Source organism: Saccopteryx leptura, chromosome 8 (genome assembly GCF_036850995.1).
Source record: "Saccopteryx leptura isolate mSacLep1 chromosome 8, mSacLep1_pri_phased_curated, whole genome shotgun sequence".
In the NCBI taxonomy this organism is placed as follows: domain Eukaryota; kingdom Metazoa; phylum Chordata; class Mammalia; order Chiroptera; family Emballonuridae; genus Saccopteryx; species Saccopteryx leptura.
In genome coordinates, this window is record NC_089510.1 from 92019906 (window position 1) to 92037307 (window position 17402).

Consider the following 17402-nt stretch of genomic DNA (forward strand, 5'->3'; position numbering starts at 1 on the left):
AAACTAGCAACCCCATGCTCAAGCTGGAGAGCCTACACTAAAGCCACGTGAGCCCACGCTTAAGCCGGCAACCTTGGGGTTTTGAACCTGGGTCCTCTACATCCAATGCAATATTCACTGCACCACTGCCTGGTGAGGATAACTTTCTTATTTCAATACCTCTTTTTATCTTATAGGATCAAGATCCAGCATTTTTTGGACAAAATTCTCTTTTGGTTAATTCATCAAGGCACTATTTAAACATTCGCTATACTTTATTACCCTTCCTCTATACTCTGTTTTATAAAGCCCACAAGTATGGAGAAACAGTGGCAAGACCATTTCTTCATGAGTGAGTACTATTTTCAAGAACTCTAATATCTTTAAAATTACATTTGCAAATATATTAAAAGGTGAATGAAGATAAATCAAGATGTGAAGTAGATATATGCTCCTTGTTTTTACATTCATAAAAAATGATATGATGAACTGTGGAACGACAGTAGTAAATATAATTAATTCGGTGATTTGGATAAGACTAATTGAGAAATGTGAGTCTTAAATAGAACTTAAAAGGTGAAAGGTATAAAGAATGTATTAGGGAAATTATATCAGTAAACTAGAATAAATGTACAATTATTAAACACATAATCATGTATAGATTGTGAAATTAATCTAAATATAGATCAAATGTGACATAGTGAAAAAAAAACAATTAACTGTGTTATCTTAGTATTTCTTTACCAAGGCAGGACCTTTCATCAAAAAATGACTAAAGACCTTTTTAAATCCAAGTCAAAATGAGAATTTATAATGAGGAAAGTTTCAAGAGAAGAAAGTAGAACTGGAAAGACTTTTGGTACTTTATGAACCCATCTTACCGAAGAAAATGAACTAAACAGAATAGTTGTTCATTACATATAAAATGTAACCTTATCCTATATGATAAGTTTTTGAATCCCAGATGAACTATTTTCCTTTTCTCCCCTTCCCAGCATCAGATGAACTATATATAAAGACCTAAGAAATACAGATTTAAAATGACATATCAAATCAGTAAAATTAAAGCTAATAATCATTCCCAAAGAAAAACTAAAAAGATAAACCAAACAAAGAATTTGGATAAACTTATTTTTATCTTTATATTTTAAACATTGTCCTTGTTCTTAGGTTTTATGAGGATACAAACAGCTGGGTTGAGGACACTCAGTTCTTATGGGGCCCTTCATTACTTATTACCCCAGTCTTGAAACAGGTAGGTTGGAAAACTTCATAAATTTATTGCTTAAAAGAAAGTTTGTACAACCAAATCTACACTGAATTAAAAAAAATATTTATAATAGACGTTAAGAAACAACTTCAATCTGATAAATGTCAAATTGAATTCTAAAATGTGGAAGAGGTTGTGAAAAACTATAAAAATATTAAGTAGATTTATGCTTTTGGAATATAAAATGTGTAACAGAAATAGAAAATAGCAAAAAAATGTTCTGAAAAAAGAAAGTTTTATTTATGGAATCGAAATCGAATTTTATAGTACTAATAATAAACTCTTATTTAAGTAAACATAGACTTTGAAATTTCTCTAAGTTGGAGATTAAAGGGAGCATGAATACCAGCTGATTATATGAAAATGTTGCAACAATAGTGGAGTGAGTTTTTTGTTTTTCACCTATTATGTGAATGTTGTTATGTCCATGGAAATATATGGAAAATAATTTGTTCAAAATCAAAATTACCAGTATATTGTAATGATACAAGTTTATATATACATTATTTTAGTTGTCACATAAATTACTTCTACCTTTGCTTTTTACATATTTTATATTATAATATTTTCTAAAACTAGTCATACAGATTTTTGATTATTATTTATAAAAAATATTAGTTTAACAATACAGAGGAAGCTTTTTACTTTTACTATGAATAGCCAACTTAATATTTGATATAATTCATTTCTGGGAATTTTTAAGTAAAAAAATAGTTACAAATATAGATAAATAAAAATTATTTTGAATTATTATAGGGCACAGATACAGTGAGTGCATACATTCCTGATGCTACTTGGTATGATTATGAAACCGTAAGTAACCTTAATATTATAATAGGCTAATAAATATTGTATTGTAAAGCATTGTTAAATAGAAACTTAACTCCAAACACATACCATATCTATGTATACAGTATTTCTGTTATTATGAAAAATTAATGATTTCAAATTTGAATAATGTAAAATAATTGTGTATCTTCTTGCACATAGAAAAGTATATGCTTTGTTGTACATGATTAATGTGAAATTATATTTTCTCACAAAAATAGTAATATTCATTGGTGATTTTTTAAAACTTTTCTTATTTTATATATTTATTATATTGCCAGAAAAATAAGTGTTGAGCTAACCTTAAACACTTATTTTTATGCAGTACCTTTCAGTATCTGAAAAATATTTTTATTTTAACTTCAAAAAGGTAGCTTTACAGTATTCATATATATATTACACTGGGGAACAAAATTTTTGTTGCATCCGCAAAAACACCTGTTCTTACCTAATTCGAGTGTGCTGATCTCAAATATGACATTAGTTTTTCTCTTTAAGCTACAGTTTTTTTGCAATTCAAGATTTTAGGTTTTCATCTAATTGTAAAATTTTCAACATTTAGTTTAACATAATGAAGTAGAATGTCTTCTTGGGCATCATCTTTGTAAAAATATAATAATTTATATACTGCACTAAATACACTAATACACTAAAAGATATAATTGCATCAGAATGTGTCTACAATTTCAAAATACAGTGTGTCCGTAAAGTCATGGTTCACTTTTGACCAATCACAGGAAAGCAACAAAAGACGATAGAAATGTGAAATCTGCACCAAATAAAGGGAAAACTCTCCCAGTTTCATACCTATTCAGTGCAGTTTGATGTGGGCTCACACACAGATTTTTTAGGGCTCCTCAGGTAGCTATCTCGTATAGCCTCTACAGATTCGTCACTGACTGACGGCCTACCACAATGGGGTTTCTCCACCAAACTGCCGGTTTCCCACCAAGTAATTGTTATTCCTATGTGGTGGCACTTTGTTATAAATGCGCCAATATTCACGTTGCATTTTGATCACGGATTCGAATTCAGTGAGCCACAGAACACACTGAACTTTCCTCTGTACCGTCCACATCTGGACTGGCATGGCTGTGGGCTGCTCCGCAGTATACACAGTGTTACATCATCATCTGCACATGCACACATGCTGCCACATCATCCTACAGAAACTGAGAGGGTTTTCCTTTTATTTGGGGCAGATTTCACATTTCTATTGTCTTTTGTTGCTTTCCTGTGACCGGTCAAAAGTGCACCATGACTTTAAGGACACACTGTAGATCACATAAAACACTTATTTTAATCATAACATTTCCGTAAAACATTTAAATTCTATTCAGGCAAAAATTTGTGTTTGTAGCTCTTGCGTTTGTGTACTTGTTGAGGACAATCTAGTTTGATGTTCAAGCAGTAGTCTGCTCATCACTAACAGCTCCAAGATTTTCAGGAAACTTATCAAGGTGACTGTTCAGGAAGTAAATCTTAATGCTCATGTTACATCCAATGTTGCAGAAAGCCAACAGCATCCTTTGAACCAGAAGTTTATAGTTTTCTGCTTTTTTGTTGCCAAGGAAGTTCTTTGTAACTGCCACAAAAGACTGCCATGCTGCTTCCTCCTCCTTATTCATCTTCCTGTCAAATTCTTCATCACATATGAGGGTTCGAATTTGAAGTCCATTGACTACACCTGCTTTTATCTTCACGCAGAAAAGGCAGGAAAAGCAGAAATAATATGTTGAAAGCATTCACTTTCTCTACTCAAAGCCTGAACAAACTGCTTCATTAAGCCAAGTTTGATGTGAAGTGGGGGAAAAAATGATCCTGTCTTGATTAACTACAGGTTCATTCACAATATTTGCATCCCTACTTCCAGAGCTTCATGTTTCAGCCACTCCTTCTATGTCCAGTGTTTCTCCTGAGCTCAGCTGTCCCACAAACACAGAAAGCAAGGATACTTTGTGAAAACTCTCTGTTGTCCTAGCAGGAAATTTACTATTTTAAGATCCACACAAATTATCCAGTTATGCTCGTCATACTTCAGAAGGCCGACGACAATTTTTATGTCATACTTACTAAGTCATTCAGTTCTGGTTGGCTAAACGGCTGAGGGGTTAATGACTGCTTGGCATCAGAAGAAGACCCTTCAGATTCTACAACCATTTCCTCATGCATCTTATCAAAATGCACTTGATCACCATGTTCACTTTCTTCATCCTTAGAAGAAATAAAACCAGTGAAAACTGGAACCAGGAGTGTCTCAGAGTGTGGGATAGGTCTTATTGCTGAAGGAATATTAGGATATGCGATCATATGCCATTTTTTCTTGCTGATGCCCTTTGCATTGATCAGACAGAAATAACAGTCACTGCTTGGTCCTTAGGTTCATGCCAAACCATGGGAATACCAAAAAGCATTCCTTTGCATTTTCCTTTTGTCCAGTCACGAAGCATTTCCTCACAATTATGACACAAAATATGAGGAGCCCAATTCTTGTCTTGATCGCCAAGGGGAACTTGAAAATAGGCACTATATTCACGTGTCATAAATAATGAAATATTGCACCTTTGATGATGTTGAAGTGTGTAACAGTCACATATATAAAAGAAGGTGTCAGGACTGTTCTTTCATTTACGCTTACTCATGGAAGCCATGATTCAATCTTAAAACAAAATAAGAGGGTGTTTTTATCAGAGAATAATTTTTACATTTAAAAACAACTACAATTATGTAAAAGTGATGTTTGTAAAACATTAATTGCCTTGTGGTTATATTCAATCCAAGAGTCATTGCCCTTTAACTCCTATTTAAAAACCAATGCATGCCATTAACTGTAACAAAAAGAAATTAAAATTGCATAAAAACTAGAGCATGCACCAAAAAATAGATTTCAGATTTGAAATCAGTGATGCAGAAATATGTAGAAACAGTTCTAAAACCTCATGCAACAGAAAATGAAAAAAAATGGTTCCCCAGTGTTTTTAATCAATCAAGACATTTTGAAAATATTTCTTTTAAAGGCATTACTTTGCATAATTCTTATATTTGCTAAGCAGACCCCTTTTTATAAAAACAATAATTTAAAAATAATTATTTTTAGAAAGTTGACTTTGAAACAAAGAATAAAAATAAAAATAGAACAAATTAAGAATATTGTTAATTATTGTAGAAGGAAAATGGATTTACTTATGTTGATTTTCTTTGAGAAAATGAACTAATTTTTCCCTAGTTGTTTAGTAAATTGAAAAAAAATGAGTGTTTTAGTTAAAAAACAGTATTTATTTGTATGATATGAATTACTCATAATAAAAATGATTTCTATATGTCAATTTTGATGCTTGTATAATGAGGTATAAAGTCTTTACTCATAATAAAAAATTTATTTAACTTTCAAATATTAGGGTGCAAAAAAACCATGGAGAAAACAACGTGTTAATATGTACCTTCCAGGAGACAGAATAGGATTGCATCTTAGAGGAGGTTATATTTTCCCCATTCAACAACCTGCTGTAACTACAACTGCAAGGTAAAATTAAGAATTATAAACTAAAATCTGAAATATTATTTGCTTTAATAGTTCACATTTTTTAAGAATCAAAAATTAATATTTAGTTATTCTCCAGAACATATTTGACATATGGAGGGATTACTTAAACATAACTATTATGGTTACAAAAAGAAGAATCAAATATATATATATATATTAGTGCAAATATTTTGATAAAAATATACATAATTTTATTTTATTTTAAAGAAGTACTGACATTTTTATAAGATATGAATAATTAAAATTAATATTTGATTCAGAATAAATATGTAAAGTATTAAAGTAAATTCTATACTTGAGAAAATTGTCAGTTATTAAATATTTGGATATTCAATACCTGAATGTCACAATGTTTTTCTTACTGCTAAAAGTATTTTAAGTTGATAAATTAAGTAGATAGTTCTGTTTAGGTAAAAAAAAAAAAAGATAGAAACGAAAATATTTAGTGAGAATTAATTTCATAAATAATTTAAAAAATGGAAGAAACTTGAACATTCTGGTGCTTAATTTTGTAGCATTCATTCTAGGTACAAAGGTACAAAAGACATCATTGAATTTACATATTTCCTATGTGAAACCTCAACACATAATCACTAGCTCTTCCTTACCCTTATGTATTTTCTTCATAATGTTAGACTACTTAAAATGATATTACTTTTTTAATATGTTGTGTGTTTACTCTTCTAGACTATAAACTTCATAAACACAAGAACTTGACTTTTGACTGCTTTAATACGCAGACCAATAATAGTGCCCAGTCAATAATAAGCTATTTTCTCTAATTAATTTGTTAAGGAACAAGTTAAACGTGAATGAATGTGTGTCAGTAATTTAAATATTTTGCCATTCTAGAATTGATTACTTTAATACTGTGTTTCATGACTGTTCTCATAAAAATTGTTTATACTTTAGAGCTGTCTTAAACAAGAGAAGCATACACTTTGGTGAGTGCATACTAGAAGGAATACTGGTATATTCTGGCATAGAGCAGTTGCCTAGACTGTAAGCCTCACAGTTACTCTTTTAGGTTTAAAAACCTAAAGTAGCCTGACCAGGCGGTGGCACAGTGGATAGAGCGTTGGACTAGGATGCAGAGGACCCAGCTTTGAAACATCAAGGTCACCGTCTTGAGCACAGGCTCATCTGGTTTGAGCAAGGCTCACCAGTTTGAACCCAAAGTCGCTGGCTTGAGCAAGGGGTCACTCACTCTGCTGTAGCCCCCTGGTCAAGGCACATACTAGAAAGCAGTCAATGAACAACTGAGGTGCCCCAATCAAGAATTGATGCTTCTCATCTCTCTCCCTTCCTGTCTGTCTGTCCTTATCTATCTGTCTGTCCCTATCTATCTTTCTCTCTGTCTCTGTAAAAAACAAACAAACAAACAAAAAAACTCTAAAGTAAGCCTGACCAGGTGGTGGTGCAGTGGATAGAGTGTCGGCTGGGACTCAGAAGACCCAGGTTTGCAACCCTGAGGTCGCAGGCTTGAGCGTGAGCTTATTCAGCTTGAGCACAGGCTCACTTGAGCTAAGGGTAACTGGCTTGAGTGTAGGATCATAAACATCACCTCGTGTTTGCTGATTTGAGCCCTAGGATGCTGGTTTGAGCAAGGGGTCACTGGCTCAGCTAGATCCCCCCCATCAAGATACATATGAGAAAGCAATCAATGAACAACTAAGATGCCTCAGTAAAGAATTGATGCCTCTCATCTCTCTCAGATCCTATCTGTCTCTGTCTTTCTAGCTTAAAAAACCCTAAAAACCATAAAGTAATATATAACTATAAAAAAGATTTGTCATCACGTCTCATTTCTTATAATTAGCTTCATTTCTAAGATTATTAAAAAATCTCATTAAGCATTTTAAAATGTTATATAAGACTATCATTTTGTATGTAAGATGTACCCTTGATACATTGCAATTTAACATTAATTGAAATGTGACAAATACACAATGTATTGTGCATTCGTAAAATTTTCCCATTTTAATTGAAATCTGCTGTTTAAACCCTTCTGGTGTCTTAGTCTCGAAGAACTTCATTTTATTTATTTATTTATTTATTTATTTATTTATTTATTTATTTACAGAGACAGAGAGAGAATCAGAGAGAGGGATAGACAGGGTCAGACAAACAGGAACGGAGAGATTGAGAAGCATCAATCATTAGTTTTTCATTGCGCATCGTGACACCTTAGTTGTTCACTGATTGCTTTATCATATGTGCCTTGACCGTGGGCCTTCAGCAGACCGAGTAACCCCTTGCTTGAGCCAGCGACCTTGGGTCCAAGTTGGTGAGTTTTGCTCAAACCAAATGAGCCTGTGCTCAAGCTGGCTACCTTGGGGTCTCGATCCTGAGTCCTCGGCATTCCAGTCTGACACTCTATCCACTGTGCCACTGCCTGGTCAGACAAGAAATTCATTTATTATATTTATTCCTTTCATTTGCTTTCTAAGCATATAAATCATTTTTATCATTGAAAACTTAATAAGTTTTACTAGTATGTTCTTATATGAATGCAAACTTCTTACAAAACCATGTTTGAAATGGACTTCTTTATAAGAACTTTTACTATTATAAATTTATTTTTAATCATATATGCACACAAACTTACTTAACAGCCGAAAGAACCCTTTAGGACTTATAGTTGCATTAAATGAAGATAATACAGCAAAAGGAGACTTTTTCTGGGATGATGGAGAAACTAAAGGTAAGTCTCAAAAGACTTACCTTTTAGATATTCATTCTGATGATGAAAAATTATGACTTTATTGATGGAAATTTGCAGCCTTTAAAAAGTGTCACAAGTTTCAATTTTTATTTCTTGTTTTTTAAATCTATTATAAGGTCTTATATTACTTTATGAGGTTTAATAGTGTTCTTTAAATTATATTTTTAATTAAAAATCTATTTTTTATTGATTCATTATAAAAGTCTTTGAAAACATAGATAGACCATTAGATTGTTATTTATAATTAAAAGTTAAATTCACACATGTACAAATTGCATCATCTTTTAAAATGTCTTACATGATTGTTGTGGTTAAAATAACATTTTTTACTGTAAAAATAAAAGAAAACTGACATTTAAAGCTTTAGTTAATGTCAATTATTTGATAAGAATGTTACCATATAAATGGTTTATTATTCATTTCAATTATTTTCTTATTTTTATTTCATGAAGTAAAACTTGAGAATATAATAAACCAAGAGAACACTGAAAGCCAATTTTGCAAATATTTTTTTATGCTGATAGTAAATTTATCTGTTTGGATATAATCTATTACAACTATTGTCACATGTGTTAAGTATGTGTATCCAATTTCTCTCTCTCTTTTTCTTTTTCTTTTCCAAGTGAGAGGAGGAAATAGAGAGACAGATTCCTGCATAGGCCCCAACCTGAATCCACCTGAAAACCCCTGTCTGAAGCCTGTGCTCTGCCCATCTAGGGCCATGCTTGCAACCAAACTATTTTTAGTGCCTGAGCCAGAGGCTCCACAGAGCCATCTTAGGTGTCTGGGCTACTGAGCTTGAATCAATTGAGCCATGACTGTGGGAGAAGAAAAGAGAGATAAAGAGGGGAAGGGAAGGAGAGAAGTAGATTATTGATTTTTTTGTGTTCCTTGACTAGGAATTGAACCGAGGACATCCCAAAGGTCAAGGCTCTACCACTGACCCAAATGGCCAAAGTTCCAATTTCTTTTATTAGAAGATTCTTAAATTCTTTAAATTTAATTAATTGGGGTATCATTGCAGGTTTCAAATGTATAACTCAAAAAAAGACAGCATCTGCACACTGCATCACTCACCCACTGTCCCAAAAAGTCATTTTCTCTTCCCCTTTAACCCTCCTTTGCTCACCTCCTCATAACACCCACCCTCTTTTCTCTCTGGCTATCGTCACACTGTTGTCTGTGTCTGTGTGTTACATATAACACCCACACCCACACACACATATCTTCATTTTTGCTCAATCCTTTCACATTCTTTTATCCAATTCCCCAAACTCCTTCTCCTCCAACTGTCAGCCTGTTCCATGTATCCATGCCTTTGTTTCTATTTTGTCACTTTATTTTGACCATTATATTACACATACAAGTAAGATCATATGACGTTCTATTTCTCTCACTGGCTTATTTTACTAAGGAGGTGTTTAAAAGCATAATATTATCTATTACATATATATCTAATAATACATATTATTACTATATCTAATTATTACTATATCTAATTATTACTATATCTAATTATTAATATGTATCCATATTAAAGACTATTTTATGCCTTAAAACATTCAAATATTTCTAAATTAATTCCAAGAAGTAGTCTATTTATTGGTGTGCTCTCTTTAAATTTGAAAATATAGAATCTATTTTGTTTTATCAAATTTCACCAATATAGATTAATATATATTACCACCATATATCTGCTCCACATACAGCTTGCTCTTGTCAGTTAATGGTAATTTCATCAGTACAAAATGCTGAAAACCTTAGAATGACTTCTCTTTTAAAACATAAGAATTTTTCTTGCTGCTATTTTTTTTAATTTATGATTTTAACTTATTGTGTTTACATAGATTCAAGTGTCCCACCAAATATATCTACCCCACTCCCAATTTCCCCTTGCTCCCCCTTTGCCCCCTCCCCAAAGCCTTTCCAACTTCCCTCCAGGATTTGCTGTCCTGTTCTCTATAATGCTGTGTTATGTATATATAATTTCATCAATCTCTTTCCCTTTTCTGATCCCATGTTCGCTTCCACTTTCCCTCTGAATTCTTTCCCTCTGGTCCCTTTGATCCTGCCTCTGCCTCTGTTCCATTCCTCAGTTCACACTGTTCATTGGATTCCTCAAATGAGTGAGGTCATATGAAAACTTTCTCTGCCTGGCTTATTTCACTTAGAATGATAGTTTCCAGTTCCATTCATGTTGTCACAAAAGGTAAGATTTCCTTCTTCCTCACAGCCATGTAGTATCTCATTGTGTATATGTACAACAGCTTTTTAATCCACTCATCCACTGATGGATACTTGGGCTGTTTCCAGATCTTGGCTATTGTGAACAATGCTGTAATAAACATGGGGGAATATTTCTTCTTCTGAATAGGTGATTTGGTATTCTTAAGATATATTCCTAAAAGTGGGATAGCTGGGTCAAAGGCAGTTCCATTTTTTATTTTTTGAGGAATTTACAAACTGTTTTCTACAGTGGCTGCACCAGTCTGCATTCCCACCAGCAGTGCAGGAGGATTCCCTTTTCTCCACATCCTCGCCAGCACTTATTCTGTGTTGTTTTGTTGATGAGCGCCATTCTGATGGCTGTGAGGTGATATCTCATTGTGATTTTAATTTGCATTTCTCTAATGATTAGTGATGTTCAGCATTTTTTCATATACCTATTGGCCGTCTGTATGTCCTCTTTGGAGAAGTGTGTATTTAGTTCTTTTGCCCATTTTTTGCTTGGATTGCTTGTCTTCCTGGTGTTGAGTTTTACAAGTTCTTTATAAATTTTGGTTATTAACCCCTTATCAGATGTATTGTCGAATATGTTCTCCCATTGTGTGAGTTGTCTTTTTATTTTGTTAATGGTGTGTTTTGCTGTGAAAAGGCTTTTTAGTTTTATATAGTCCCACTTGTTCATCTTTTCCTTTACTTCACTTGCCCATGGAGATAAATTAGCAAAAATATTGCAGTGAGAGATACCAAAGAGTTTATTGCCTATGTTTTCTTTCAAGATGTTTATGGTTTCAGAACACATTTAAATCTTTTATCCATTTTGAGTTTACTTTTGTGAATGGTGTAAGTTGGTGATCCGGTTTCCTTTTTTTGCAATTACCTGTCCATTTTCCTAACACCATTTTTTAAAGAGACTGTCTTTACTCCATTGTATGCTTATGCTCCCACCTTCTTTGTTAAATATCAATTGTCCATATAAGTGTAGGTTTATTTCTAGGTTCTCTGTTCTGTTCCATTGATCTGTATGCCTGTTCTTATGCCAGGACCAGGTTTTTTTGAGTACGATAGCCTTGTAGTATAATTTGATATAAGGAAGTGTGATACCCCCTACTTTATTCTTCTTTTTCAGTATTGCTGAGGTTATTCGTGTTCTTTTTTGATTCCATATAAATTTTTGGAACATTTGTTCTATATCTTTAAAGTATGTCATTGGTATTTTAATAGGAATTGCATTGAATTTATATATTGTTTTGGGTAATATAGACATTTTAATGATGTTTATTCTTTTAAAGATTTAAAGATTTATTTATTCATTTGAGAAGAAGAGGAGAGAGAGAGATAGATAGATAGAGAGAGAGAGAGAGAGAGAGAGAGAGAGAAAGGAGGTGGAGCAGGAAGCATCAACTCCCATATGTGCCTAGACCGGGCTAGCCCAGGGCTTCAAACCACCGACCTCAGCATTCCAGGTTGACACTTTATGCACTGCACCACCACTGGTCAGGTTACCCTATGTCTTTTGATAGGAGAATTTAATCCAATTACATTTAAGGTTATTATTTTAAGGTTATTATTGATATGTAGTTATTTATTGCCATTTTATTCTTTAAATCTACATTTCTCTTTTACTAGATTTTTTTCCTGCTTTGTCTGTTTATAGCAGGCCCCCTTTCTTGTTTGGTTGTAGTGAACTCCTTGAGGGTTTTTTTTTTTTTTTTGGTCTGGAAAGCTTTTTATTTCTTCTTCTATTTTAAATGATAGCCTTGCTGGATAGAGAAGTCTTGGTTGTAGACTGGTTTTTTTGGTATTACTTTGAATATTTCTTTCCTCTAATGTTTCTGTTGAGAAGTCAGATGTCATCCTTATGGGGGCTCCTCTGTAGGTAATTGACTTCTTTTCTCTTACAGCTTTTAGTATTCTTTCTTTAACTCTTAATTTTTGTATTTTAATTATGATGTGTCTCGGAGTAGGCCTCTTAGGTTCATCCTTAATGAGACTCTCTGTGCTTCTTGAACTTGTGTGACTTTTTCCTTCAGCAATTTAGGGAAGTTTTCAGCTATGATTTCTTCACTCAGATTCTCTATCCCTTGATCTTTCTCTTCCCCTTCAGGAATCCCTATCATGCAGATGTTGTTTCTCTTCATGTTGTCACAGAGCTCTCTTAGAGTTTCCTCAGACTTTTTAAGCCTCTTCTTGCTGCAGTGCTTCTGTGCTTTCATTTATGTTGTCCTCTAAATCCTGATTTGGTCCTTGGCTTCATCTATCCTGCTTTAAATTCCTTCTAGTGTGGTCTTCATTTCTAATATTGTATTTGTCATTTCTGACTGGTTTCTTTTTATTATTTAAATGTCCTTGATATTTGCTATCTCTTTATTTAGATGCTTGTTATATCCATCCATTGTTGTTCTAAGATCTTTAAGCATCCTAACAATCATTATTTGAAACTCTGCATCCAGTAGTTTGGTTATTTCCATCTCATTCAGATCTTTTTCTGGGGATTTTTCTTGTTGATTTATTTGGATTTCATTCCTCTGTTTTCCCATTTTGTCTGTGAATAAGAAGGGTGTGGCCAAAGAAGACCAATAGGCCTCCGTGTTTCCTAGGTGTGGTCTGTCTGCGGGACTGCCATCCCCTTTGCCACTGCCTCTGGTGTTCATGCATAGGTGTTGCAGGTGCTGGCCTGCTGCTGTGGTGCCTGCAGCTTCCTCCTTGCTACCGCAAGCAGGACTGCATTCACGTGCCCAGGCTGCTAGCCCTGGCTGGCCCTCATCTTTGCACCACCCCTACTGGCAGGACCGTTCTACTGCCTCTGGGCTGCAAGCCTTGACCAGCTCCCTGTCTCTGCCCCACTCCCATGGGTGGGGCTGCACTCGCAAGCACAGCCACAAGCTGCAAGCCTCAGCCAGTTCCCTGTCTTCTGCTTTTCCCCCATGGCCGAGACTACAGGCAGTACTACTCTCTTTAGTCAGACCTCTTTCATGCACTCTGTCTGAAGTTGCAACAGCTCCTGGCTTCTGTCTCTGTGGGTGGAAATGCACTCACCCCCAGGCTGCAGCTGCCACTGGTCCCTGGCTTCCCTGGCTTCCACGTCAGCTGACAGAATCATGTTCCACTTCCCACTGCTGCCCACCCTCTGAGGAGCACTCAGCAGTGTGTGGGTGGCAATGTAGCTCAGACCTCAGCACTCAATACTGTATCCTTGATGGCTCCCTGCTTCTAAGCGATTCTTTGCTCTGAATGCAGCAGGGGAGCTTCTGTTTGGCTGGTGTCCTGCTTCCCTTTGCTGGTATTGCTGGTTTCAGAAAAATTATTCACTTTAGCTTTGGGAAGTGACTCAGCCCAGGGGTTAGGGTGGCTGTCCCTCAAAGTGTTTCTCACTGTGCCTCCTAGATTACACTCTTTTCTTGCTACTTTGGTCCTCTCAGCTCTCTCTGTCCCCCAGCGCCCTGGGTGAGTAGCTGTGAAAGAGGTTTTCTGTACGGTCCCTTTGAGAAGAATCCTGGGTCTGAGAAATCTCTCTCTTACTCACAAACAGTATCCTGGATTGTTTTGCAGCTAAATACTGTTAGTACGTCTCTTCTAGGCTCTGGGGCTGCAGCCTGGGGCTTTGGTCCTGGGTCCCAGGACCCTCCCCTCTTGGGAAGCTTCCCTCCTACCATGTGCTGCCGCTTGCTCCCAGGAGCTGGACAGCACTCTGCATTTTCACATTTTCTACCAGTCTCAGAGTGGCTTCTTCAATGATCTATGGTTATAGATTTATCTTGATTTAGCCCAAACTTGATTTTTCCAAAATTAAGTTGTAATCCACTTTGGTTCTGGGAGGTGAAAGTTGGAATATCTGCCTACTTCATTGCTATCTTGCCACCCTCCCTCTTGCTGCTATCTTATCTGGATCCTTTCATCAGCTCCACCACTAACATCACTATCTTTTGTTTTAATTACTATATTAGCTATTTAAATGTCCTATAGGTCTATAGTTCATGTCAAACCATTTTACATTTTATTTACAATACAGCAGCTAGAGTCAATCTTTCAAAAGGTGATTCAAATGATCCTACCTCTACTAAAAACAATCTAATGATTCTCTATTGTACTGTCAGGAGCCACAGTTTTTATCAAGACCTAAAGCACTCACCACTACCTGTAATTTTGTGTGAACTCACACACACACACATACACAAAGAGTTTCCCCCTACAGATCTGCATTTCTCATTCTTGTCCAACACAGCAGGCTTCTTACTCTCTCTCAAATACCTTAGAGCTTAAGAACATTAGAGTGAGATCTCCCATGAGAATACATTCTAAACATTTACTAAATAGAAATGTCATAGAATTTGACTTCAATGAACTAAATTATTTGTAATTATCAATAACAAAAATGTTGAGATAATACCTCTGTTGGTAGCATGTGATATTTGATTTTAAGACCATTTTTATTTCTTTAATGATAACAATTTCCCAAATATGTTTCCTTTTTCTACTGGTAAAACTTGATATTGATAATTTACTTTTAAGTAAGAAGATGTTTAAAAATAAGAAGCTATGATTTAACCAGTCAAATAATATGGTATTTATAGAGTTCTGTGTTGTGAAAAGATAAAATTACAAGTTTATGAATAATTAACATGTAAGTTAACATGTAAGCAAAAAAAAAAAAATGACCTTCAATTCAGGCTCTGATTCGAATTTTATTTCTTAGGATTAAAATTTTAAGTAAGTCAATGTTATTGAAAGTATCGTATATAATCCTCAGATTATGTTATATTTTTACTCTATTTCTGATATTATTTTGGTCATAATTTTAAGTTTTTCTGTTAAACATGTTGATAAAATTTTTGTTGAAAATATAATACACAAAATTATTGCCTTAATTTTTCTTAATAAAGAATATCTCAATCTTTATCATGTCCTTCGATACCCTCTTTCATACTTAGTCTTTCTCCAAAAGATGAAAAATAACTAAAAGATACAGAATTGTGCCATACTTTTCTACAAAAAAGTAAATGTTGCATAATTTACTAGAAAGAGATAAAATATTGGTTAAAATAATTAGTGTACAGTGATGTTTATTTTACTATAAGTTTTGGTTTTTTTGAATTTTAATTTTTTAGCAATCTTTGAAAAATTAAACTAGACAAATATGCATTTATTACCTTTGCTCAATGGGAAAATATACTACCAATATTATTTAGAGATAATTAATATAACTTAATTTAAAAGGATAATGTTTAATTTGCTTTATTAATAATGTTTTTTACATTTCTTTAGTGTTTATAACTGTAAATATAGAACAGACAGTTTAATATTACATTTTTATCTGCTAATTTTATTTTTTTACATTACAGACACTATCCAAAATGGCAACTACATTTTATACACATTTTCTGTTTTTGAGGTAAGCATTATTCTTGGATTCATAGTTAAATATATACCTTGTTAAGATGCCTGAGTTACATCTTTATTATGAATTTTTTTGAAATGTTTACATTTACTTCCACATTTCATTAGGATAAAATGAAATAAAATATTAAATTGTTAAATTCTAAATAAACTGTTAGCTTAAATTTTTATATTTAAATGTAATAAATGAGTTAATGATGACAAAATTGATGCATAGAAGTTTTCAGACTTCTGAAAGTATTACATCTGGTTCAAATAACATGCCTGAAGAAGCTAATGAACAAAATAAACTAACACAAAATAGAGATAATTTCATAGATAGGAAGCAGGCTGACAGCTATCAGGGCTGGGATGCTGAGTGAAAGGGGCGGGGAAATTGAACAAAACAAAAAGAGAGGAAAAAAAGAAAAATAATTTTAACTTATCTGCATAAGTTTTAATATATTAGTCACAGCAATAATCGTCATGAGTTTGAGATGAGGATGAAAAATTTATGGACAAGGTTAAATTTTGAATAACTAATAACAATGTTTTTTATAGATATTAAGCTCTTTATATGTTAATTTTTATGAAGCCAAGTTATTCTTTATCAATATTAAGGCTAGAATAAGAAAAGATATATATGAATTACATTAAGAGTATTTTAGGTAATTTTTGATAATAAATGTTATGGCATGTGTACAAAAAATTGAAAAGAGTTGCTAATTTATAAATGTTACATGGATGTGAAGAGCTGGTGGGAATAAAAGGATAAATGGTTTGCTCTTTTCCTATTTTAAAGCTGCATTTTTCTTTCATTTTGGTGTCCAAAGATCTTCTATTTAATATATAACATTGTATATTTTTTTCAGAACCAATTAGATATCATATGCACACATTCATCATACCAAGAAGGAACTGCTTTAGCATTTGAGACTATTAAAATCTTTGGGCTCACAGACACTGTTACAGAAGTTAGAGTGATGGAAAATAATCAACCAGTGCAAACTCACAACAATTTTACTTATAATGCTTCCGTCAAGGTAAATTTAATCATTTTAAATATTTTATACTCTCACATTTAATGTTATATAACCATCCAGTTCTTGATTTTGTGGTTATTTTTCTTCATGATAAAACTTCTCTTTCTTTTTCCTCTTTTTGTGTTGCCAGTATTCCATTTTGTCATTCCAATTTATATTCAGATATCAATATTAAGGATGCTCCTTACTACTTCTATTTAATTTTATCTTGATAGCACTTGTATATACCTTCCTAGTGTTTTCTTATACCATTATCCTATTCTGAACTCTAACTTACAACATTCTAAATAAGTTAGCTTCTCATTTAAGACTCTTTAAGATATTGATTTAGGCCATATCTTTAGTTATTCTACCCGCTCCTTCTTTTATGAACTTTCATTATCTTCAATATACCATGTACATTTTTCTTCAAAG

General features: G+C 33.5%; 1 protein-coding gene across 3 annotated transcripts in view; it reads left to right on the forward strand.

Moving 5' to 3' along the window:
- SI (sucrase-isomaltase) overlaps window positions 1-17402 on the forward strand; it is a 136350-nt gene that overhangs the window by 59054 nt on the left and 59894 nt on the right. For all 3 annotated transcript variants that reach the window (XM_066347495.1, XM_066347498.1, XM_066347497.1), the window contains exons 18-24: window positions 177-331; window positions 1150-1234; window positions 2006-2062; window positions 5476-5600; window positions 8237-8325; window positions 15912-15961; window positions 16818-16988. In XM_066347495.1, the coding sequence (XP_066203592.1) occupies window positions 177-331; window positions 1150-1234; window positions 2006-2062; window positions 5476-5600; window positions 8237-8325; window positions 15912-15961; window positions 16818-16988 (732 nt within the window). The remainder of the gene's footprint in view (window positions 1-176; window positions 332-1149; window positions 1235-2005; window positions 2063-5475; window positions 5601-8236; window positions 8326-15911; window positions 15962-16817; window positions 16989-17402) is intronic.